The sequence below is a fragment of the Myiozetetes cayanensis genome, unplaced genomic scaffold (assembly GCF_022539395.1).
Source record: "Myiozetetes cayanensis isolate MyiCay16 unplaced genomic scaffold, myiCay2020 scf2-11, whole genome shotgun sequence".
Taxonomy (NCBI): domain Eukaryota; kingdom Metazoa; phylum Chordata; class Aves; order Passeriformes; family Tyrannidae; genus Myiozetetes; species Myiozetetes cayanensis.
Genome location: NW_026087411.1, coordinates 58,615,013 through 58,641,206, shown reverse-complemented (window position 1 = coordinate 58,641,206; position 26,194 = coordinate 58,615,013). Strand labels below are relative to the sequence as shown.

Here is a 26,194-nt window from a genome sequence, read left to right as displayed (position 1 = left end):
TAAATTAGTTCTAAAATTAGATATATATCAAGCAATTGCTCTTCTGAGATTATGATGAGAGACATGTTTTCATTTTACCTTCCAGCTTAAGGTAAATAAACTGATATCTTCTTTTCTTAGCAAGCGTGGACAGTGATCTCCAGTTTTTAGCCCTATTATTATAATTTTGTTTATTTTCACAGAATCACAGAATTATTGGAATTGGAAGGGGTCTCTGGAGATCCAGTCCAATACCCTGCCAAGACAGGGTCGCCTAGAGCAGGTTACGTAGGAACACATCAGGTGTTTTTGAATGTCTCCAGAGAGGCAGACTCTGTGACCTCCCTGGTAGCCTGTTCCAGTGCTCTGCCACCCTCAAGGTAAAGAATTTCTTCCTCATGTGGAGGTGAAACCTCTTATGTTTTAATTTATGGCCATTACTCCTTGTCCTGTCACTGGGCACCACCGAAGAGTCTGGCACCATCTTTGTGGCACCTGCCTTTGAGATATTTATATGCATTGCTGAGGCCCCTTCTCAGTCTTCTCCAGACTAAACAGGCCCAGCTCCCTCCGTTTCTCCTTGTAAGAGAGATGCTCCAGACCCCTAATCACCTTTGTGGCCCTCCACTGGACCCTCTCCGGTACCTCCTTGTCTTTCTTGTGCTGAGGAGCCCAGAACAGGACACAGCACTCCAGATGGGACCTCACTAGGGCTGAGTAGAGAGGGAGGATCACCTCCCTTGACCTGCTGACCACACTCTTCTTGATGCACCCCAGGATACCATTTGCCCTCCTGACCACAAGGGCACACTGCAGGCTCGTGGCCAACTTGTAATCCACCGATACTACCAGCAGAACTGTTCTCTAGTAGGTCAGCTGTGCCGGTACTTGGGGTACCTCCCCAGGTGCAGGACCCTACACTTGCCTTTATTGAACCTCATTAGGTTTCTCTACTGCTGTCCCCTCATTGTCCCATTCTGCCATGTCATCATAGAAGGCTATCAGATTAGTCAAGCATGATTTCCCCCTGGTGAATCCATGCTGACCACTTGTTGATGACATCCAGACTGACCTGTTCTGTCACCTTTCCATGGATGGAGGTAAGGCTAACTGGCTGGCAGTTTCCCAGTTCCTCCTTCTTGCCCTTTTTTGAAGATGGAAGTAACATCGACCTTCCTCCAGTCATCAGGATCCCTTTCTCCATGATTTTTCAAAGATGACACAGAGCAGCAGAGCAACATCTACAAGCTCCCTCAGCACCATGGGTGCATCCCATCAGGTTCCATAGATTTATGGGTGTTTAGTCTGCCTAGCCAATCTCTAACCCAACCCTCTACAAACAGGGAAAGCCTTCCTTTCTCCTACCTTTTTCTCTTACATCCAAGGTCTGGGATTTCTGAGGGCTGACCTCAGCATCGAAGACTGAGGCAAAGAAGACATTCAGTAATTCCATCTTCTCTGTGTCTTCCATTACCAGGATATGCATCTGATTTAGCAGCAGCCCTGTGTTTTTCCTGATCTTCCTTTTTCTGCTGATATACTTGTAGAAGCCCTTCTTGTAGTCCTTGATGTCCTTTGCCAGACTTAATTCCAAGTGGGTCTTGTTGCCTTGTTGCATCCCTGCATACTCTGATGATGTTCCTACAGTCCTCCAATGTGGCCTGTCACTTTTTCCACATCTATTAAATTCTTCCTTGAGTTTGAGATTTTCTAGGAGCTCCCTGCTTATGCATACAGGTTTCCTGCCTCCTTTGCCTGATTTCTTCGTCATGGGGATACTCTGGTCTTGAACTTGGAGAAAGTGGTGCTAATGACCAGCTCTCTTGGACTTCCTTCCCTTTTAGAACCCTATCCCATGGCTTTCGTCTAAGCAGGTCCCTAAAGAGGGCAAAGTTAGCTCTCTAGATGTTTAGGATTCTAGTCCTGGTTACTGTTTTGCTTCCCCCAGGCAGGATCCTGAATTCCACCATCTCATGGCGCTACAGCCAAGGCTACCCCCAACCTTGACATCTTCAACCAGTCACTCCTGGTTAACAGTACAAGGTCCAGCAACATGCCTTTGCTTGTTGGCTTCTCCATCACTTGCACCAAAAAGTTATCTTCAGTCATCTGCAAGAACTTTCTGGACTGTGTGTGCTGGACCATGTTGTCACTCCAGCAAATACCAGAGTGGTTGAAGTCCCCCAGAAGAACCAGTGCCTGTGACTGTGAGAGTACTTCAGTTGCCTATAGAAAGCCTCATCAATTTCCTCCTCCTAATCAGGCGACCTGTAGCAAACCCTCATTTTTAAAGTGTTAAATTAGTACATTTTTCTTATTAGTTAGACTACTAATATTTTCACTTGAGTTTTGAAGAAAGCTAGATTATAAAGCACATCAATCTCCTTTCTCATCTGGGGCATGGCTCTTTCTTTTCCAAATGTTATAGTATTAGGGACTAAGGAAGCAGTATGTTTTTACTGTCCAAAATACAATTTTGTACCATAGATACAGACTATGTTGAAATTCTAATAAATCAGCATTTGGTTTTCTTTTAATTTAGGTTATTTTTTTTTTCCACAAGATGACATGCAATATGCATGCAGACAACTAGAAGGATGTTTTTCTAGGTAAGAAATTACTGAATATCAGGCAGTGCCTTTTTTTACTACACATGCCCTCTCTCCTGTTTCTTCAAAGAAATGAGTTTCCTGGGAAACAATTAGCACAAAATAATCTAATTTAGTGAGATTGCAGTGCATATGCACTATTTTATAGCACTGATTCTAAAGCAATTAATTTTCTCATTACCTGCCTTTTATAACCTTTCACAATGCTTCAAATGTGCTTTGCTCTACTTGAATGCTCTGGAGAAATGGTGCAAACCCAGAGAGACTTACCTGAGGCTGTGGGAGTTCAAACCCTGGAGCCTGTCCTCACTAGTTGGCACCTTACTGCTGCATACATTCAGTTGCAGCTATAAGCACTAAGTACTGGTACTGTTACAGATTTCTGAAGTAGAGTGCTAGAATATGAGAAATTGCTTTATTTGTGACCACTTCTACCATAACATTTTGACTCTCAACCTGTGACTGTGACAGAAGTGAGTTCTTCTTCATGGCTGAGTGAATTGTGTTAACCACAGCAGCACCCTTTCTGTTTATCCACTAGGCTTCTTGCCAACACATTTCAAAATGTATAAAACAATATAATAAATTTGACAGAGATCCTGCAACTTCTGAACCATACTGCCAGAGCATTGCATGATATTACCTCAGTAGAACTAGGGAGCATCACGTGATATAACCTCAGTAAAAGTATGTGTTCTTCAGATAAATCAGAATGAAAAGAACCTGACAATGTGTCCAAGGGGATTATCATGTGCAAAAAATTGTTGTGGTAGAAACTGAGGAGCACCCTCCCCTGCCCAGAATTTCATTTAAGAAGACTGATTCCTACTGGACAAAGAAAGGAATTTTCTTCCCAAATTGGGTTGAAGTAAAATGGGGGAAACTTTTTGGCTATGGTCAAACTCCAGATGATGGATTCTTCTTTGAGTCCCATCTCTCCATCTGGCTAGAGGGCCTGAAGCAGCCTCTGAAATACTGTTTAGAAGTGTCGAGTGCTTTAAGGCTGTTTTTTACCTGTGAGTCCCCAAGCTTCACATTCTGTCTTAAGCTTGTGAAAGTTGCAGCCCTGAATCACTTTAGACATCCCACAGAAAGTGACATTGCATCAGTCACTTGTTTATTCATTGGAATCCTAATTTTCTGAAAAAATCATTGCAAGGGGAGAGATCAGGTCCTTGCTGTCTTACATTTTCAGTCATTTAAAAAGTAGTATGCAGCATGTCCTCAAGTAGCTTTTTATTTTATTTAACTTATGGGTGTATCTCTGAGAGGAAACACATGTTTCTCCTCATGGTCAAGTCCTGGAAGTTGCAGTTTAAATTTGATGAAGTGTTTTATTCCCCCAGATAAAAATAAATAAATAAAAAATTAGATTTAAATGCATTTGTTGATGAGGAAAGTCAGGAATCCTCCTAATTAAGACATTTCTTAGAAAGGTAAAATTTTTATCTGGGAACATAAAACACTTCATCAGTTTTAAAGCCACATCTGTAAGGACTGTATCAAGAGGAGAAACAGGCATTTTCCTTTATTCTGGCTTGTCTGTGTATTTAAGACTTTTAACAACAATTTAAAAAATATTTAAACCCAGTTAGAAACACTTGCAATATAAGAGGGATAAGAGTGCCCTCCCTCCCTCTGTTTTTAATCTGGTTCTCTTGATGGAATAAACTACAAGGTTGAATTGGTAACTGGATTATTGCCTCATAAAACAGCACGAGGTTACTATTATCCTTTAATTTTATATCTTTATTAGGGAGTAATGTTGGTCTTATTTAAATCACTGACTTCTCTAATGGTTTTTCTCCTCTTTTACAAATTTATGAAACTAAACCCTAAAGGATTTGGTCTAAGTGCAGTTGGCATAACTGCCATTGTAAAAATCTTTGTGTTAGCAGTTGGTTATAATCAGCTGCTTTAACTGGGCTCAATATGTAGCAGGATTTAGCTGCTGATAAGTAGGATAATGCTTATAAAATATTAATTCTGAATTTTATTTTAAAAAACTGGATTTCCAGTAAGAGCATTTGAATTTTGATGCAGCATGAAGATGAACAACAGTGCCCTGGAAACTGTATAATGTATCATGTTCATGCAAAGGGTATATTTAACACATTGTGTGTTTCTGCTAAGATTAAAAAACGCTTGTCTTTGCCTTGCAATTCACTAAAGTAATGTTGAAAATTTTTGAAAACTAGTCTTTTTTAGAAAGTGACTAGTACAAGTGGCATATTTAATGATGCATTCCAGTGAATGCATCCACCCAGATTTTGGGACACAACACATACTGTGGGTGAGTCATTGACAGTCCTTAATAGGAAAACTGTTGGATTTGTGTCATCAGGATGTATTTAAAATATCAGTACTTAATTTTTTAAGAAAAAATGTGGCATCCATCTGTTGATTTCAGTGTGCTTTGGTTAAGGTCATGATCAATAAGGAAAGAAACATGAGTATGGGTCTGTCTGTTATGATATGGCTCTGTAGCTGAGTTATAGTTGAGTTTTACACAGAAAGTGAATGATCTGTCACCTTCAGGGGCTGACTCACAGAATTGGAGAATATACTGTTTGAATGCAAGGCAGGTACTGACTTTTCAGTCAGTATACTTAGAAACTAGTCAAATAATATATTCTGAGTTCTGTATTTTCATTGTTTATCTCTGCAGACAATCTTACCAATGCAATAACATACACATACTTCAAACTTTTTAATTAAATTAGAGCAGATTTTATATTTAAGTTATTAATGCAACATTTTAGTATTGGTTGTAAAAAGTCAACTCTGTGTTTGGAATTCTTCCTTTGACGTGGACTACTGCAGGCAATGCCATGTAGAGCTGCTTTCACTTGAAATACCCACTGTTCCTAGTAGGTTCCTTTCTAAAATTTGTCTGCAGTGGATGTTTTAAAGAAGCCTTTCAGTTCTCCTTTTGTCTTCATTGAACAAAGGCTGAAGAAGATTTTTACAAATATGAGTGTGGGCTCCACATTGATGAAAAAAAATATGGGAAGTCATTACAAGTTTTGTGAAGGCATCGTGAAGACATTTACGTCTTGCATCCCTCTGAAACTAAGAGGACACTGAAGCCATTTTGAAAAACAGGAATTATTTTCAGCTCTATGATATGGTGAAATACACACAACATGATTTGCTTGCAGTTAGTCTTTTCCTTATGTAACGTCATGGCAAAAATTAATGAAATCCGAATGATAATAATTTAGAAACTTTGACAAGAGGGAAGACAGAAGGGTGTAGTTTGGGGGCAAGAAAAGTCCAGGTGAAACTGAAAGGAAAGTAGTATGGGTCTGTGCATTTGTGTGTGCTCTAGAAAATATCTGATGCAAAAACAATGAATTTTTGAGAGTCATGTTTTGGGGAGTAAATGGAGGTATGGCACATAAGTAGCTCTTGGGATTCAGAGAGGAGGTATTCACAGAGCAGTGCAGGACAGTGAGGGAGAATATATGTAGGTGCTGTGGCTTGTTTCAAGTATGTTCCATAGCTCTGGTTTCCTTTCAAATGTTATGCATGTGCCAATAGAGCTGTACTTTGTTTAACCTCAGAAAAATAATGGTTGCATTTATGCAGGGTGGAGGTAGCATGAGGAATAAGTGCTTGCTGGTCAGAATATAACAGAGATCCATAATATGTTTATATTATTGGGCATACTCCCAGGTAAAGGATTCTTGTGTGCCTTGTTGATAAACAAATCCATGTAATGTTGATAAGCAAATCCAGGATGTTTGGGTTCCTTAATGTATGTGTTTACATATATTTTTGTTTGGTTTGGTTTTTTTAATGTAACATTAGCTTTGATTGATAATATAATGATTTTATTGCATATATAAAATATCTCTGGCAGGTTTTTTTTGTTCTAAATTATGCAAATTTGCATAACTCCAAAACGGACCTTTTCTGAGAATGGAGATCGTAATGTAATTGTGTGGCTTTATAGTTAAGGTTAACCTAATGATACATGGGCAGAATTTCCTACTGAAGATCTCAATATTTGATGAGAGTGACTTACCCTATTAGAGAAGTCATAGATGTAGCAGATAACTAGGGTAATTTCTGTCATTTAGCACTTTGTAGGGAGCTGCTTGTTATAAACCACTTTGTGTATTTTATTTAATCCTAAAGGAATTTAATGAACCTCAGAGAGGGGACTTCGTGGTGGAGATTGCATATTAACTTTTTTTTCTGCCAGACACTTAATGACTAAGAGGTTATCATTAAATGTATTAAGCACTTCTGTTCTGTAATTGTCTTCCTAATATGTTCTCCCAAGGGTTATAATTTATTGTCTACTTAAACAGCTGCCTGTATTCACCATTTTGGTTTGTTGGCTTGTTTTCATAACTAATTTTTTGTCTTGCAGAAGTCAAAAAAAAGTTCCTGTTTTTGTTCATGTATTTTAGATAATTCCCAGACTAATACTGTAGGTGTTGAAGCACTTTACATGAAATTAGTCCTCATATAAATTAATGAGAACTTTGCTGAAGATTTTAGTGAAGCCACAACCTCAGTTAGGGTGTTTGTTTATTGCAAATTTGCCTTAGAGGTGAGGACCATAGACTAACATGTCAATTTCTTATCTTCTTTTTAATTTAGACTATTGAGCTGTAAATTAAAGGGAAGATAATTTCTGCTCGTGGAGGAAAAGAAAAGTGAATAACCTCAATGGAAGACTCTCAGGATCTAAGTGAACAGTCAGTGAGTACAAATGTTGATAAACATGGATGGAATGGAATAAATAGAACTATGTACAAGTTGTGCGAAGAGAGTTGGGATTTGAAAATGATAGATCTGGAGAAAGGTTCTGGCCTTCTAGTTTGAAACCTTCTCTTAGTTCATATATTAAATAAGTGGTTTTAATGTATTTTTACCTGTTGAAAGGTACAAGATCATTGCTATATAGGATTTTGTAGAACTAGAATTGTTGGAGGGATATAATTAAGGTACAGTGAAAGAATAAAATGTTATGAACTTGCACAGTGGTATGCCTTGTTCGAATAATTCCATTAAAATGTATACATAGTCATCTGTCAGTTTTGCCAAAGCATGAGTTACCAAAATCACAAATGAGATATTTCAGATGGTCAGGCTGTGGCAGATGACATACACTGATTGCGTCAGGATTCTCCTGGATGTCAAGGGAATTGTGAGAATTGGCAGTGTATCTCCCTGTTTCATGTCAGAGAGAGATTCCCCTTTTCACTGATGACAGATCTGTGAGAAATGGGGTGGATATTTCTTCTTCTTTTTCCTTTCTTATTTCTCCTTTCCTTTAAGGATGTGGTCTCCAGACTTCCTTACCACCAGACTGCATTTCTGAGGAGACAGTAGGCTCTGAGTAAATTTAAAGTTATCTCGTCTTGCCATCCGAAGTATTGGTTTTGTTTTTAGTATCTTAATTTCTTAATGTTTCTTACTGGTCACAGTAGGGGCACATTTTGGAAGTACCATGATCCCTATGAGTCTCAGCTTGGGCTTAATGTACTAAAGATCAACAAAGGAATTTCGAATTTCTATTTCTGACATGCTGAAAGAAGTTATCCATGTAATAAACTAGTTTTAATATATATTTTTTATAGCAGAGACTTTTATGGGTAACACAAGTTCAAGGAAGTGGGAAGAGCTGCAGGTATTTTTAAAATGTCAGTAATTATCTTTAATAAGGAGTACTTAGCTCCTGACTGGATAGCTCCTATCTGAGACTATCTTGGACTAGAGTTTTATTTCTGATTTTAAGTGGTACAGAACTGGAAAGTCTTAACAGTGTCTTAAGTCCCCACGGTGGCACTACTTGGGACAGCTGCACTTATTTAAAGTGTTTTAGAGCATGTAAAAGCTACATGGCTTCATAATTTAATAAAGTTTTATAAAGGTCATAAAAGATTAGGCAGAAGTTCATGTCTTGCAGTCTGTGAAACAATTGTTCTGTGGAGTTATTAATAGGAAGTAGATGAGCCAGTTTTAGCTTAGTGCAGAAATGTCTTTTCATAGTAGTTTAAATGTTTTTGCAGTGCTGGATGCCTGATAAATGCCTATTTTAGTAGCTATTTTACTACCTAGTCATATTATAATTTCCATAGTATTTCTCATAATTACTACATATCTTTATGCTAATAACGTGGAAACAGTCTTGCGGGCTACAAGCCGAGGTGAAATCTGTGCCGTGTTGTGTATGGAGGCAGGATTTTCTGGCTTTATACTATTGTTAGTGTCACAGAAAATTGTGATTCAAGACAAGTTTATTCTTCTTACTCTTCACGAACAGTGGCAGAACTTCAGGGTAATGGATGGGAGAGCCACTGCATCACTTCCTTCATCCAGGTGTGCACTGAGACTTAAGATCTCACCAAGATGTTGGGCACTGTCCTGGGAGAAGGAATTGTGCTGTGAGGCCCATCTGCCTAGGGCAGGCATTGACCCTTCATTTCCCAACTTCAAAAACTGTGTCACTGTTATATAATGGTTAAACTACTCCTGCAGCCAATTTTTAAAAGAGAAAACAGCGTTTCTGGCTTAGTTCCTTAAAAGCCACAGGACACATCTGTGGACTAGAGATCCCAGGTAGAAGGGGGTATTCTCAAGATGAGGCTTTGGTGGTTTAGGCTCTAGGAAGGTATCAGATGTAAATCCTTCAACTCTTCTGCTTGTACTGTAGCTGTAGTGTTTTGTATTGCTTAATGGTTACTGAGTAGCTCTAGGTAGTTTATCAGGCAGGATTTCTGGTTCTTGAAATGTTCAGGAAGGATAAGGCCTTCTTTTCAGCTTCAAGATTCCTCTTGGGGAGCTAAGTGCGTAAGATTTAGATAATGAAAATTCAGAGAGCGTAAGGATGTAGTGTATTAGATTGTGTGAGAAAGCATGAATGTAAGATCTGTGCTCAAACTTGTACTGGCACCTTGCCTTGAATAGTCTAGTCCTTGGTTACTTGAAAGACTGTCTTTCTCTTCAGCTGGAATAGGTGAGAAGGTACTTGCTGTTGGATGGTATGTTTGATGGACAGTTGAGGATTTTTGAATAGATATATACTTTATTGAATTCATTACCCTGGGCATTCTGTCAAAGAGTCTTTCACCCTTGGGAAAGGAGGCCATTGAACAAGGTTAATTTTCAAGTGCTATTTTAAAAAAAGGAAATTATGCTGATTTCTGCAAGTGTATCATCCTTCTGCAGCATGATATACTGTAGTGTCACTTTTATTCTGACAGACTTCTCTATAAGTTTGAGATCACTATTATTATTTTAATGCAAGTTTTTGGTGTTTACTCTGTCTTCTGTTCTTTTAAAATGCACTAATAGGAAATGATTTGTTCTATGATTCCTATCCTGAAAGTATATCACAGCATCCCTGCAGCTATATGAGAAATAAACTCTTACCCTTTTGTCTCAGAGCAATGACTGGATGACCACATGTTGCTTCAGAAATCTAAGTGCACCCCCCGTTCTCTGAGCCTCTAAAGAATTGTGTTTGACTGAATTGAGCAGCTGCTGTTTTCTGAGATGCCAGCTTGATTAGATGTATTATATATACCACTTAATGCATTATGTCATTAGTTTATTTATTTTTCCTATTTTTGTTTCTGATAAATTCCTTGCCTCTGTTACATTTTAAATTGTTATGCTTCTGGCCGACCAGAAGTCAGTCTACTTGCCTAATTGTACTGTAAGGCCTCTATACCCAGAAACCTGGTGTTCTCCCTTTCCTTTGCCTTTTCTCATGTGGCAGCGGTGGGGGAATCAAGACTTAAGCTAGCTCGTACAATGATGAAAAGATTCAGAATCAGAGGAGAGTTTGTTAAATTTTGGTTTTCCTGTCTTTACTCACAACTGCATGGGTAAATAGCTCTTTTTTGAAGATCAGTGAGAAAATAATTCAAGCTACTAGCTGACACAGAGGAGAGCTGGGATCCTTCAGGTGCAGCTGAGATCCAGAGGATCCCTGCGGCTGGCATGGAGTGGTCTGGGACGTACCGTCATGGTACTGTACTTCTGGGGTGGGTGTGTGTCCTAAAAATCTCACAGCTCTTTTCTTTCCAGTTCAGATGCAGAATATGCTTGTACAACCATGCACAAGAAGGAAATTTTTTCACTGATAGGAAGGCTCAGTTTATAGTATTCATAATGAAAAAAAAGAAAACAGTAAGACAAGTATTTCACAGACAGAAGAAAATATCCAAATGGTCCTCTTCATATTCTGGGGAGAGGTCTGTTACTAAGTGCAGGCTGCTATTTAGCAAGTAAAAGAATACTTAAAATCACATATGCTTGTTCTACGTGGACAGATGTAGCTAGGTAAAAACATGGTTTTAAGAACTGTGTTTGCCGTAGACTTTGTGACCACTAAATTTAAAAAAAATGTAGACGATACAATAAAATACATAAGATCTTATTTTGCTATTGTTGCTTCCTTCAAAAAAAAAAGCTAATTTTTTTCTGAATGCTAACTAGAAATACTTTTTAATCAAAAGATACACGTTAAAAGTTCTATTTAGTTTTGAAATTGGAGAGAAGGAAATTTTTGCAGATCTTGTATTTATTAACCATCTAGCAATAGGGAGACAAAAGCTTTTTAAGACTGGTCTTGGAGATGGCTAATAAAATGGTAAATGTTTAGCACCTAAATAGTCCTCTGATGTGCCTTGGTGTAACAAACACACATAGGATTTTGAGAACTACAGTTTTACACTTTTATTTTGCTCTCTTCTAGTCATCACTTGCTGTTCAGTCTCTTAGTAGAAGAAAAAGAATTTGGCTGCTAACTTGCTAGTTTAGGGTTTCAAAGGGCCTTATTAGAAACTGGTGTAATTTCATCCCCTGGCCCTTTTATATAACAGCATGCATATTTAGATTACTTCATTTTAACCTAGAATTAAACAATAGATTGCAGTGCTGTAGGACAGGACACTAGCAGATGTGAGGCTAAACCTGAATGAACAGGTTTTCATTTTTGTGTTGTTCGGACAATCATCCCCATTGTGCCCTGGGTAAGTTATTTGTTTTTTATCAGATTATGCAGACTGTTATATCTGTTACTTGCATTTGTGGCCCACTTGGAGCTGGACTATCCCTGGCAACCTTTTCAGACAATGTTTGCCCATTTTTGTTTGGTTTTAATGTGTGAAGCTGTCAGATGTGATCCCTTTGCAGATCAGTTTTCAGCTGTAGCTGCTGCTTTGTCACACAAGCACTGTACTTGCAGCATTTAATCTTACCCCCGTCCGGGGTGGGCAGCCTGCTTGCACCCCAGGAACTTCAGCTGACACTCATTTTGATGAGATGAAAATTAGTTTAAAGTTTTTAACTGAGTTTTAAATGATCTGTTTAACTGTTCTGTATCACAGCATAGCATCTTATGGTTCTTATGTCTGTGATATCAATATTTGTAAGACTTGGAATATTACAGGCAATTCATCTTGTCAGATTGGTTGAAAGAGATCTCTGGAAGTTAACTAGCTTAGCTTCTGAAGTGCTGGTAGTATGCACAAATATTTTACTTATAAAAGCAAAGAACTGTATCAGTAATATTAGTAAGTGAAGAAATTAAGGGTTTAATAAGCAAAAAAAAAGAAAAAAAAGTTTCCTTAACAAATGATTCCTTACTTTTAATTAGAATCAATCATTGAAGAAAAATTCTGTAACTTGAAGTCAGCTGTAATAGAAAACCAGCATGTCTCTTCAAAGGTGTATTTCAGAGCATTTTTGAGAGTTGCTTAGGTATTTTATTACCTCTTTTCTATAGACACAGTAACTGGCACGGAGAGCTGGCTTGTCATAGAGGATTCAAAATTATGATAAAGTGTGACATCGTAGTTCCTTGTCACTCATCTAATAAGAATTTGAGGTAGAAACATTACTGTTGTTCTTTCTCAGCTGCAAGACCTTTATATGTGACATAACAACCTCTGTTAACAAAGATTGTTTTTTTTCTAATTACTTTGCCTTCTACCACTTCAACATTCTGTCATTTCTATGCAATAATCTACCAGTACTAAGTCTGAAGCTGCTTTTCCCAAACTACATTAATGGTTGTATATATATTTCATTTCTCCAGTTTACCAAATGGGATACACTAAATGAGACAACACTCAAAAACAGATAATGCATTTTGACATGCAGAATAAACTGAACTGATTTGTGTTTTGTATGAATTGCGTATCATTGGAGAAATAGTTCGGTATTGGTCAGAGATGCAAAGATACAATCTTCACTTTTGGCATATGTGTCATTTTTTCCCTGAATTAATTAAAATTATGATTTGAAAGCACTTTATTTAAAAGCTAAGTAGGCAATCTCTTAAATATACATCTAAGAGATTGAGACAGAATGATATCCATGGCTTGTAACCTTGCACGATGAGATGAAAAGAGGGGTTGGCAAACAAACAGAACTGTTCCTGTCATTGTCACAGTTACATCTCCTCTGGTTCAGCACTCCACCTGTCTTCTGGAAGATGTTACCAAGTTGGTATCTGAGGTTTAAATGGAAAGGTTTAAATGGACTGTATTTAATAACAAGGAAAACCAATAAAAGAAAGTGTTCTGCTGTCACATAGTGTCCTTGGAATGCTGACAAGGACTGGCACATAGCTTCTATATAGTTGTGATTGGTATTCCTGGCTCCAGAGAGGTCCCAGACTAGAATTTTAGGGACAAAACTACTTGGGAAAATTGCTACTCCCATAAGCTACATGAATTTCCATCAAGGTAGATACCATCTTCTGCACAGGGGGCTCTGGGGTTTCTGGAGCACAAAATTCTTTATTACTAGTGATGTTATAGCTCTGATGCTATATGGATATCAGAGGTGACTTCTATATTGTAACTGATAATACCACTAGAAAAAATAATGGAAAAAAATTGCAGGTGCAAAAAACTTTTCAGGGCCTGAAACTGGGCCAACTTAGACCTTCTTTGAATCTTCAACAAGAACCTGTTCATTTAAGGAAAGGCTTTTATATGCATGTACACATAAGACTTGGAACATATGAGTCAGTCTTATCTCTCTCTATAAATGGTACTTCTTTCTGTTAAAACATCTGAATCTGACAGACACATTCCAAGCTCTGCAGATGAACTTTTCTTGTAAGATATGAGGCTCGTTCAGGCGTTTAAAATGCCAAATTTATACGTGCTATATTTTTAATTTATTTCAATAGTGTGTTTTAACTTAGAATTACTCACAACATTTCCAAAGATGTCCATGTCAGTCCTATCTGTGAATGCAAAATGAAAATGCAATAGTTTACTTTGGAGAGTGATCATACGTCAGCTTAGGCTTCTATTTTTACAGTGTCGAGGTGAAGTTAGCATGTCTGTAAGTAGTTTCTTCTTCAGTAAGAAGGGCTCAGAGTTTTGTAATACACACAAAATATTGGACAATATGACATCAAATTAATTTTCTCTAGCCTTTTCATTTTGTAAGGCTAAAAGCCTAGTGTCTTCATGCCTATTAAATGACTATGTGTACATATTCATGTGAAAAGCATGGATTACACCAAACATATATTTGGGTTATACTCATTTGATTATTGTAAAAAGTCCAGATGCAGCAGTGTGCTGAAGAATGTGTGGAACTTAAGGGATATGATTAAGCCCACTGAAATCAATGGGATTTCTCATATGCTTTAAGTTAGGCATGTGCTTAAATACTTCTCTGAAAAGGACTTGGAAATACAGTACAAAATAAAAGCAATAATTTCAGAAATATTTTATTAGCAAATACTTCTGAATGATTTGCGGCTATGGCTAATATTTATTCAGCATCATATAACAGTCATGATTTCTTTCTTCTCCTTACAGAACTTTTCTCTGAGCTCTACCTCAGTATCCAAGTGGTTGACTTGCAAGTCAGTTTGCATTAAAAAAGAGAAGAATGACAGGGAGAAGTGTTAAATAATTTTTAAATAATAAAATGGCACTAGATGAAGAGTCTAATTTCATATTTTATAAAGTATGTCTTAAAGTCATTGAGCACATACAGACCCATTAAACCACAGTCACATCCTTGTCCTCTTTTATATTAGGTTAGATCTTTAGCAATGTAAAGGAGTAAAAGTTAAAAACATTGAAATATTATGGCTACAGTGAATGAAAATAGTTTTGCCATAACTTAAGGCAGAATTTGTCCCAGAGGACCCACTGAAGAAACAGTGTGAAACTGATGTTTATTTCTTAATTAATTAGTGGAATTATTTGAAGATTGGTTCATCCTCCTCTGTGCAACTCCTAATGATAGATGAGAATATTTTCACTGTAGCATCCTTTGCCTCCTGTCAGCACTTGGACTTTAGCAGTGATCATGCTTTAGTCAAAGAGATTCCACCAACCCAAATATGAAGCTTTGCTGCAGCTGAGAGACCTGGAGTTTTGTGTTGGAGTGTTGCTATTACAGAGGCAACACCTAGGTGAGAAACTGAGGTTGTTTCAACCAACACCAGAGGTGACTGAACAAACCTTTTCTTACGTGTGACAGCAGACCTAGTTTATCATATCTCTCCCTTTCTGTATATGTTTATTGCAGAGGAATAAAGTTTAACTGACCCTGATTTTTTTTTTTTTTTTTTTTTTTTGGTACTGGAAGCAGGGACTAACAGGATTTCTGTCATGAAAAAAAATGTCTTTTATAGTGCAGATCTTTAGTTGTTCCTGTTTCTGTGAAACCATATTTGGCTTTATATTTTTAGTCTTTGGTCCTGGGCCACATGAAATTTTTCATTATGTGATTCAGTCAAAGTATACCAGAGAAGGAGCTAAAGCAAAGATCACTTATTTCTTTAATGAAAAAGAATCTTTTTCTTATTTCAGTTAGCAGTGCTGTTAAAAAATTACACAGGTTTTCAGGTTTCAGTTTGTCATGCAGTCACCTTCCCTGTGGGACAACTAACGGCTGCCACCTGAGTATATTTGGGATTTACGTAGTAAACACCCACAGCTTGAGAACCTCATGTTGCTGGACATGGCGGTGTAGATAATAAATTCCTTCTAGCAGAAAGTCAAACTATGGTTGTAGTTCAGAAAACAGCAGTGAGTAATCTATGCTTTAATTATTTTCCAGGGACTCTTTTTACTGACTCTGAGCAAATAGGATTTGCGCATTTACCAGTCCAGATAGAATTAAGTGTGAGAAAGACCTTATGGTGATCCTCATAGTGGCTCTTGAGCAGTTAGAAAAACATCAGCTTGCTCTTTTTTCCACCCATTCAAAGATCATTACTCTGCTGCTAAAAATTCTTCCAGCAGCCTGTGCCTTGAGTGCATCCTGTTGCTTCCCACCAGTTCGGGCATTTGCTTGAGTGGAATGGGCTGTAATTTCCGCTGCTCCTTTTTAGCTTGTTTTCTTTCAGATATGAAATAAACTCGATAGCATGACAATTTTTGAAATGCTGAAATTAAAATAATTCTATAATGAAATATGTGCAGTATTTCAATCGTTCAGTGGGTTTTACCATCAGAACTACACTGAACTACTGGTTATCATCTTCTATTATGTATCTATTATCTACTTTTCAAGAGACTAGTTACACAGACTAAGCTCAAGTCACTAACACATTCACGTGTTCAGCTTATGCTAAATAATCTTAAGAGCTGCATATTTGTTTATTTCTTTCTTTATGTACTTTTTCTTCCATGTAGATGTAATGCTTGCTGTAGTGGTGCTAGAGTTTTGGTGGGCTACAGGCATCCAGACATGCTGCTGTTCATCCGGATTATCCTGTGATCTAACTGCTTGTCTGCCACCTTCTTAAATCCATTGCCCAAGTTAAACACCTTTGATAATGAGTTTTCATGGGTTTTTAGCACTTCAGTGTAAAACTAATGGTTAGCCTGTAGCCTCTGTAATGTGGCACCTGCATCTAGAAGTTTTGTAAAAATGAAACTTATTTTATCCCCTCATCCTGTAGCTTTGAAGGTACAAGGGCCATCATATCGTCAGTTTGTTATTACAAATGGAATGCATTTACATGTTTATTAATAAATGTAGTAAATGAAAATTTAAACCATACACTTTAGGGCATCACAAATGAAAATCATAGGCTTTCAAGGAGCTGATACCAAACTGAGTTTCATGCACAACTTTGCTTCTAAGTGAAGGAATCCAGAGTTTAATTAATTGAGGAAAAATTTTACATTATTCTTGCAAGATGCTTGATTTAATCTGAAGATTACTGCAAATTGAAGATAGAAGTAGAGGAAATAGTCTTTGCAGGACCAAGGGCAGTTAATGTAATACATCATTGGTTGATTGTTCATAAATTCTTCAGTTCTTGTTAGTACTAGAATTCAATAGTACTTAATTCTGACAAAAGGAAACATATGAAGAGTCAACATTGACCTGAACTTTCCAGGTTGAAATAATATCTAATTTTAAATTAAACAGGCTGGAATTATCTAGCATTTTTGATAACTTTATCCTGAACTATTTACTGAAAGTTTCTACATTCATGTAATTTAAGCTGTATTTTACAATATGCCTATGGAAGCACATGTATTGCAATAATAATGGTACAGTTCAACTGCTTTTCTGATGCTGTTGCTTGTCTTCTGTTTTGGACATTAAAGAGTTCTGTTTGAAAGTCATGGTGTTGCACTGTGATAAGTAAGACTCTGAATAATTGCCTAACAGGATATCCTGCCAAATATAATTGGGTTGCAAGAAGTGTCTTGTTTGCAGCTGATAGTCTATAGATCTGCTTTATATTTTTATCTAAATACTTGTGTATTGATGAAAGAAGACTTAGAATTAGAATATTGGCATTTTAAAAATCCTGTAGCAATGCAGCAGTAGTTAACCAGTTGATGGTTATGTCTATAAAAACTGAATTCATATATAGAGCCTGATTCTAACATAGTTATTTCTGTGCCAAAAATCACCAGTGGTTTAAAGCCTAACAGTAGGGTGTCAAGCAGAGCTACTGTCCAAAATGCTTATGTGAACACTTAAAAAAGACAGGAGAAAAAAGAAGTATGTTTAGATTGTGCTAATAGCTACTTTCGTCTTTTGTGGTCTATGGGAAATTGTATATTTTGTCAGATAAGGGAATCTTGTTGTGGTCTACATGCTAAAATATATAATGGATAAAACCCAGGCTCTAACAGTCAGCAAACTTGTACTACATGTTCCTTAATGAATGAATGAAGTTCTCATGTTTATGAAGAGCCTACTGTGCAGGTCAAAAAGACCTCTGTAAAATTCTGTGTCTAAATTTAGTTCCATTTGTAACTGATCTTGCAATAATAATCAGTCAGATATGAGCTGGTTGTGGATCTGCAAATCATTTTGCAAAATTCAGTAAGTTTACCTGTAATAGTAAGGAGCTAACAATTAAACTAATTATACTGGGGGCAGTGCTATATTCTTTGCTGTCTGGTTTCACCTAACATGATTTTCATTGAAGAGGAAGGATGCCAGATGGTTGTAAAAGGGCTGGAACGTGCCTTCTTTAAAATCACCGGTTACAGAAATCCATCTGGCATATGCTAAGAGCAGGAGCTGACCAACTAGCTGTCCTCTGACTTCCAGTAGTCTCAAGGGACATTCTTGAGGCCTTTAGTGAGTCCATGATGCAGTGCCTAACCAGGAACACTGTAGTTTTTCAAAACATCTGAAATTTTCAGCTGAGTGCTTCACAGGGCTCAGAAACTGTACTTGCTGCTGTAAATGACCACTGCAAGGATACTTTGACCAAGTATATACAGTAATGTCAAAAAGTGAAATGCAGCAATGCTGCCTGCTGGGGGGAATAATATGGGCATGGCTCCTTGGCGCTGTTGGTTTTGCTAAAACACTGTGTTTACTTTTCGTCTTTTATACTTCTGTGTGCTTCTACTGTAGCAAAACATCAAAGTGCCATGACTGAGTATTACTTGAAAAATGAAATTATTGTCATCTAGAGGAGGTTCATGGAACATCATCTGATGTTTAGAACTAACTTTGTTCCCAGTATTTACTTATCCATTACTACTGATTGCTGGGAGAGAGTGGGAGAATCAGTCCCTGCTACTGCTCAGTAGTGGCTTTTGAGCTTAATCTTAGAAAAAAATTGTATCCCAGACAATCAGGCCATTATTAAAGTCTTGAAGCTTATTAGGGGCACAGACATGTTACATTACGCAGACAAAATCTCCAGCTGCTTTGTTTTAGGTTGGAGGTTTTTTCCTATCTTTCCTTGTAGTTTATAAGACTGTTCTCTCTCAGGGGAGCGTAAATAATTACCCTTGAGATTTGGATTTGGAAAATGACCCTTAGCAGATGCCACAGTGCAAAGTAGGCAGCAAAGGCTTGTTTGTAAATCTGTGTAAATAACGTGGTTTATGACGGTGATGAAGACCTCTGTCTCTATTATGAGTACTGCTACAAAGATGAGGCCTTTGCATTTGGCTGGATAGAGAGTTTATTGTCATGTGAAGACCAAAAATGTTTCTGCCATTGTCTTCCACTTCTTGGTCTACAGTAAGCTCTGTCCAGCTCAGGGGAAAAGACTTAGGCTGTCTTCTTATCTACAGTTGTTAGTAATGTCATCTGGTAAGTTTGCGTGTACAATTTTCCTGCTTTTCTAGAAGAAAATGCCTCTGTTTAAATTAGAGAACCCCAATGAGTGATTTACTCAAGGCCAAGTTAAGGTATGCTTATGAGTTTGAGCTCCACTGGAGCTTGATTTTATTCCCAGGGCTTCCTGTTTGACATCATGTGGTACATACTGTGACTGTAAGTCAGAAAATTAATGATGTCAGATTAAAGGGGGAAATGGAGAGAAGATTCATCTTAGAAATTAGGAGAAACTGTAGCTGCCTTCCAGATGGAAAGAAAATGATGGAATAAATCATTCTTGCATTTCTGAAGCAGACAGGATTATTCTGTATTAATAAAAAGTGAATGCTAAAAGTGTCATAATGGTACTGTACATGTGTAGTATTTGGCACTGTTTTTCACTGAAAGAATATATAAGTGCATAGATGTCATGTGGGCTTGTAACCATCCTTCAATTTTTTTGTGCTTTTTGTACTTCTCTTAGTTGCTTGAAAAAAGCTATTAATACACATTATTTTGATGGCAGAATGTAGTAGAACATGAGATTACTGCTGTGCTTTCCCTACTCAGTACCTATGCAAGGGAGGTGTAGCAAAGCTGTGCCTTTTTGGTGCAGAGAAATAGAAATCGTCATGGCACAATTAGCATTAAAGAGTTCTGTTATAGTTGATATAATAAGAAAGTGTGGGAAATACTGAGTCTTCTCGACTCAACCATTCTTCTATCCCCATACACCTTAAGAGAATAAAGTCATGTACATAGATGAAAAAATTGAATTGCTTTAGTAATGCATTTTGGCTAGTAGGGATGTTGTGTATTTCCTTGTTTTCTTCATTTGGTAAAAGATCACTTTGTTTGAAGTGTATTTGAATAAATCTTTTTGGGAGAAGATGAACATTTTCAAAAACCTAGCTTATGATGAACAGCGGTCCAAGGTTCGTAAGTAGACTCATTGTATGCCTGCATATACTGGATCCTGTCTCCAGTCAGTACATTTTGAAAAACATCCATCATATGTTTTAATACCAAGATATTTATAGTATTATTCCTGTAGATCATGACATCCATTTTCTGCCCTCATTATGACCCAAGCCCTTGAATTTTGACAATATTTGAGTACTCTAAAGACTTAGATGTTATTCAAATATACAATCCCCTCTTTTTATAACTATGGATAAACAACTAAGTCCTGACATGCACTGAATATGAGCAAAACAACCAATTATACTGAGCAGAAAATTTGTATTAAGTAGAAAGCATAACTGTTATTATGTCAGTGTCTTCTAGTTGTGACAACAGTAGTTGTCATTACAAATATGATTTACCATGTTATGAACTATGTTACCTAATATGATATTGCACATTTTAAATCATTTTACTTCTAGAATTTAAAACTTCCTACTTATTATGCAATGTATATTTAATTTGAAATGATATTTGGTTTTAGAAAGAAATATGACATACAATTTTCTACCATCAGTTAAAGGTTTCCCTCATTTGTAGGAGACTGGACTATTCTGAATAGTTGTAGTCATAGTTATTAAAACATTGTTACTATGTATATTGAATAGCAGACTAAGTGCCTAAGACCAATGTTACTTTTTGGCTTAAGAGTTATTGCTACCCTGGGACTTGAGTAATTTGCAAACTTTCTCTAAAGGAAAGAAATCAGAAGTAGGACCACCACGGTTTTACGGGAGATCCTGCCCTTTCTTGGAGTCGTCTGGTCCGTTTGCAATTTATATAACATTGTTTGTTTGTATGAAAGGGAAAAACTGGTTTGCTGATTAAAAAATCCCCATATCTTATGAATAAATACACTTCTCACATTTGCAGTGTAAATATTTTAATGTATAAAATTTAATGGAAATACCTTGAAGATTTTTTTTATGAATTGTTTTTAACGTCTATTATATTTGCACCAAAAAAGTCACTGTTTAAATACTGAAGTATGTTGATATTTTAAATACTGAATTTTGATAAGCCAGTAAACATCTGCTAATTCAGTAGAAAATTCTTTGTTCCCAAAACAACAGTAAACAAAGAACCAAAATACATGGTAACCAAAGCAAACCCTATAGACTCTCCACTGTGTTATGTAGTGGAATTAACAGGTGTGTGCACTTTATGTACCGGTGTTTTGCAGTTCATTCCGGAAATATTTGTCACTTGAGCAAATTCAACCTCAGGATGAGAGAAAATCTGGCAAATTGCTGGAGATTTAATCAAGCATGTTTGAGCTGTAATGGCATGTGTGCCCAGCACATATCTGTAAATTCTTGCTGTGTCTGTGTATTGGCTATGAAAAGAAATTGGTACAAAGAATGAATTAGAGAGAATCATGAGGAAAAACAAAAATCCAACCCAGAGAGTTGTGTAGAGTATTCGTAATTAGTATGGTTATAGGATGAGATGGGTTTTGAGGACTGCCGAAAGAAACAACCTCTAATAGAGTATTTAGTTTTCATACTCAAAGAAGAGGAATTTTTGCATCCTTATTTGGCATAAGAAAGGCACGCAATAAAGAAGCACTGCATGATTGCATGGCTTTGTAATTTGATACATGATCCTTTAGAGATCCTTCAATGATCGTCGCATCATGAAAAGTAAAGCCTTCGGAAACTCTTAAGTCAGACCATGGTAGCAACACATTAATTGGTGCGGAGAATAGGCGACTCTCTGCTGTTTCTGTCCTACCTACTTGCCATGTTTCTGTTACTTGAAAAGAACCTTCCTTCCTTCCCTGAAATACCTCCGCAGCCATCTGCGTTATGCTCAGGCTATACACACCTTTGCATTACACAGGGTTGGGTTGACCGTCCGGGTCTCAGTTTATAAAGGCTGTCTACTCAAAAACTGTTCTGCTGGTATAATTGCATGATGTTACATTTTGGTAAGTATAAATTAAGAATAGAGTCTCGTTACCCTGGCTTTCAGTCTTTAAGGATTAATTTTAAAAAGTATGCTTAACAACGCTATAATTGAATTATTCAAACCCCTCTCTATTTTAACAGATTGATAGCAAAATATGTTAGTAATGTTGTGAGAGTTTGTGTAGCTTCTGGTTTGTTAAATCCGAAGTTTAAAGTATCAGGACTTAACTAAAATTTCTACTGATTTCCAGTGTTAATAAAAATTGCCAAGGAATGAAGCTGCCGCTATATATTTCATTTTCTTGTATTAAAATTATATTTCTCCTGCACTGAAGGAGATTCCAGATCTAGTCTTTATCTTTTTGATGAAAGTTTTTACAGGCAGCAGTGTATTTTTAAACTTCGTAGCTCTCAGTGTCATGTTTTGAATGGTTCTGCTACTATATATTTTATTCAGCTAGGTATTATTTTTTAGTGATAGAAAATCAACTTGAACTAGGTGAAAAAAAGTGAAACAGTTATTTGAAACTAAATAAGGGGTCTGGTATTCCCATACATACTCATAATTACAGTTCTTATACTTGGCTTTCCCCAGAGCAGACCGCAGAGTTTTCCTGCTGACTTATAATCACATGCAGATACAACAGCATATCAAAACTTGGCATTTTTCAGACCTTGCCAGTGGCTCTTAATCCATCTGACCCCTTGTGTGCCCTCAGTCAGCTTTCCGCTTTGCCCAAAGCAGCCACTGAGCAACCTTGCTTATTGGTGGCCACCCTTTTTTCCAGCTTTGTATTTCTCAGAGGGCAACACTGAATGGAAGGGAAAATATAAAAGTTTTGCTCTGTAGTGCTGCTATTGAAAGAGGAATGACCTTCTTGAAGTTATCTTTCCTGTTGCTCAATCAACACATTCAGAGTTCTTTCCTTCCTTGCCTCTCTGTGTTGACTAACTGAGTATGTATGAGTAGATCCAAACCACTTTGGCCACCTTCCATTTATTCCCCATTATATTAATATGCCTGAAGATGTCCATCTGCTGGAAAATTAAATAACGCAAAATAAAAGTGCTCTGCACCTTTTGCAGCACTTTCTGCAGTGGACTAGGCATGTGTGATGCCAAATGGATCCTGGGATACTGTCGTACTCCTTTTGTCCATGCTGCCTTTTACAGAGTAGTATGCTCAGCTGTTCTATGTTTTAAGCAGTGCATCATATCTTAAAAATATAAAAGTACATAAATGAAAGCTTATGCTGTGGAGCTAAGTTCGCAGTTACTTTTACTCATGCATTTTATGTCTGTTATACCCATTTCCTATGGTACCATGGACCTGATTCAGAAAAGTATATAAGCATGTGCTTAATTAAGTGCTTTCCTGAACAGGTATGCTTTTCTGAATGGGAGCCCATAAGAGTAACTGGCATATGGGCTGTAATCTGCCATCTGGGACATTCTGAGGGTGGATATTAGAAGACAAACTAATTTTTTTCTGCTGTTCCTGCTTTCTGAAAGTCTCCTATTGCTCTAGATGATTTCAGTTTTTGATAAGGTGCATTCATCTATGAGCTGAATCATGCTTTATATTTATGGTATTCATCACTTAAATCCCTTTGCTTTGAATAAATACAGGTTGTAATTGATAGAAAGTATATTTGTATTTCATGTTAGAAAGCTAGATACCATGGCAACTCTAAAAAGAAATTAAAGAAAGCTTTCTTCTCAATCTGGAAATCAGTTTTGTACCCTTTGGTTTTGATTCTTAGTAGGGTTTAGTTTTTATTTTTACAACAAAATTAATTTACTTATTTCGATCAACTGCCCAAAGTGTGTTCTTTGGCACAGATCCCAATTCCTGTTCACTTTTGGAAGTGTTGCAGCTGCAATAAATTTGATTTCACCCTTGATAATTTCTATAATGTGTAGTAACAATGTATTGCTGATTTAGTGTTGTTGCCTTTCTACTAAGGAAAAAAAGGTCACAAATCACAAAATCAAAAATGTTATTATATTTACCATACCTAAGTAGTCATATATATATAAAATTCAGATATGTTTCAAGATTTGGTTGATGCCTAGTCTTGGAAGGTTATTCAAATAACATAAACTCTGCAGTTTGCATGTTACTTGTCACTTCTGAGGATTCTAGTAGGTTCTGTTGTTTCCTTTGAGGTCTCTGTTGAGTATTTAATAGAAAAAATGCACAATAATGAAGAAGATTTGTCTCTGTATTCATGAAACACAAAATATTCTTTATACTTGGCAATGTAATAAAATATTACGAAGTGCATATATCAAAAAGGATCTTTAGTTGAATGGAAAAAAAAGTTGACCTTTATTGGTAAGTAGTTGAACTTTTTTTTTTCTTTTTGGTAAAACTGTTCTGTGATCTTGGTGAGGTTACGCTCATTTCCCAGTTTTTCTTCCAAACTGTCTTTCTACTGCATAGTTAATAGCCCATTGCATTGCTTGGACAGACACTATCTTAATATTGTAGGCTTATTTATTCCTCTTTCTGGAAGAGTGCTTAATACTTTATAAACTTTGCTAAAATGATTCTCTTAGGAGTGAAACTTAGCCTGGGAACAGAGGGGAGGCCTACAAAAAGGAGAATGCTCAAACCGTCCTTCCAGCCCAGACCTCTGTGTTCCCTGTGGTAACATGGGACTTTCTCTGTGCTGTTAGTATGTGCTGATTGAACATTACCATCTCTGTGTTTAGTTTCATTAAAGAAAATTTTTGGCAGATATGGTGGATTATGCGCTTTCCCTAGTTAGCAGTTGTATGGGTTTGGACACTGCTTTCCAACCCTGTGGAAAACAGTTTGTTCAAAGGGTTGACACAGTCGGTGGTCCCCCTGCCATGCCCATGTGACACCCCTATGTGGTTGTTGACCCTTTCTTTGCATATATAAATCTCTGTCCCCTGCTAGAGACCAGTGTTTGCAGCTCACGGACCTGGTAGTAAAAAAAGAGCTTTAGATTCCTCCCTTTTCATGATGTTTCTACCTGCTACCTCTTCTACAGCTTTACAGGAGGGGGTATCTATAGAGAAGATACAGTTTCCTTATACACCTTTTAGGGTTGTGATGTCACTGATGTTGCAGTTTTGTAATCTGCATCTTGAGGTGCAAGAAATACTGAATACGAAGATCCTGAGACATTACAAATTAACATAACCAGCAAAAATAATAATTTCCTCTCAGGAAGAAATTTATTACAAGATTACACTTCTGCTGCTTCTGTTTCACCTGTTTTTTATTTCCCTCTTCTCTAAGTAGAAAAAAAAGATGTAAGACATAAAACAAACTTTCAAGTGCATCTTTCTTCAGTTGCCCAATCAACCCTACAGGTTTTGCGAAACCAGAACTTTCCTTTACTTCATTACTGCAAAGGAAGGTCCTTCTTTTCTTTGTTGTTCAGAGCACATTTTAAATAATTTAGAAAGCACGAGTGATTAAGGCATTAAGAATTAAAGTAGCTTTAGAATGAGACTGTGGTAATGGAGAAACATTGCCTAAGTTCCCAGCTGAACAAGAAAAAGGAAAAAGCCTTTCCTATTCACCTAATTCCTGTAAAACTTACAAGGAATTGATGGAAAGAACCTGACTCAAAAGCACTTTTTTAGGAAAAATGATTCCCAAAGAATAGTAGAGCTTCTTGAATTCAATTTTCATTCTTACTCCTCTGTAAGTTTGTCCTTAGAAAGCGGCACATATTTTTGGCAGTGTATGTCATACTAAAAAATTCTCAAATAAAAATATTCATAGTTATTTTTTAAGATTTTGGATTATCAGTACCACCCTGTCATACTTCCAACTCTTTGTTAAAAATAAGTATTTGAAACCTTCATAGAACATTGCTAAATAAGTAATAGGAAATCTGTTGATTAAAATGCTGGTTTTATTATTCAATGGATACAAGGAAAAATTATTTTGAAGGGAAAATATTTGCATCAAAGTGTAAGTGTATTATTGTTTCACTTTGTATCCAGTGGATGCAGAGCTGTGTTCTATCTGCAAAATTAAATGTCAAAACAAATACCTGCTAATTTCTTGGCCTGCTGATGAATTGGGGTAATTTGAACAGTTCTATGAGGATATAATTTTTGCTAACATAATTTGACTTATTTGCTGAATTAATAAATTTAGGGAAAGTCATTCAAAGATAAATTGGTAAGAAGATGATCTATTTT

At 36.8% G+C, this 26,194-nt stretch overlaps 1 protein-coding gene across 3 annotated transcripts in view; it reads left to right on the top strand.

Annotated features, from left to right (window-relative positions):
- The window catches only part of EYA4 (EYA transcriptional coactivator and phosphatase 4), a 149,200-nt gene that overhangs the window by 12,029 nt on the left and 110,977 nt on the right, over positions 1-26,194 (top strand). For all 3 annotated transcript variants that reach the window (XM_050316284.1, XM_050316285.1, XM_050316286.1), the window contains exon 2: positions 7,203-7,304. In XM_050316284.1, coding sequence (XP_050172241.1) covers positions 7,272-7,304 — 33 coding nt within the window. In that variant the 5' untranslated portion in view covers positions 7,203-7,271. The remainder of the gene's footprint in view (positions 1-7,202; positions 7,305-26,194) is intronic.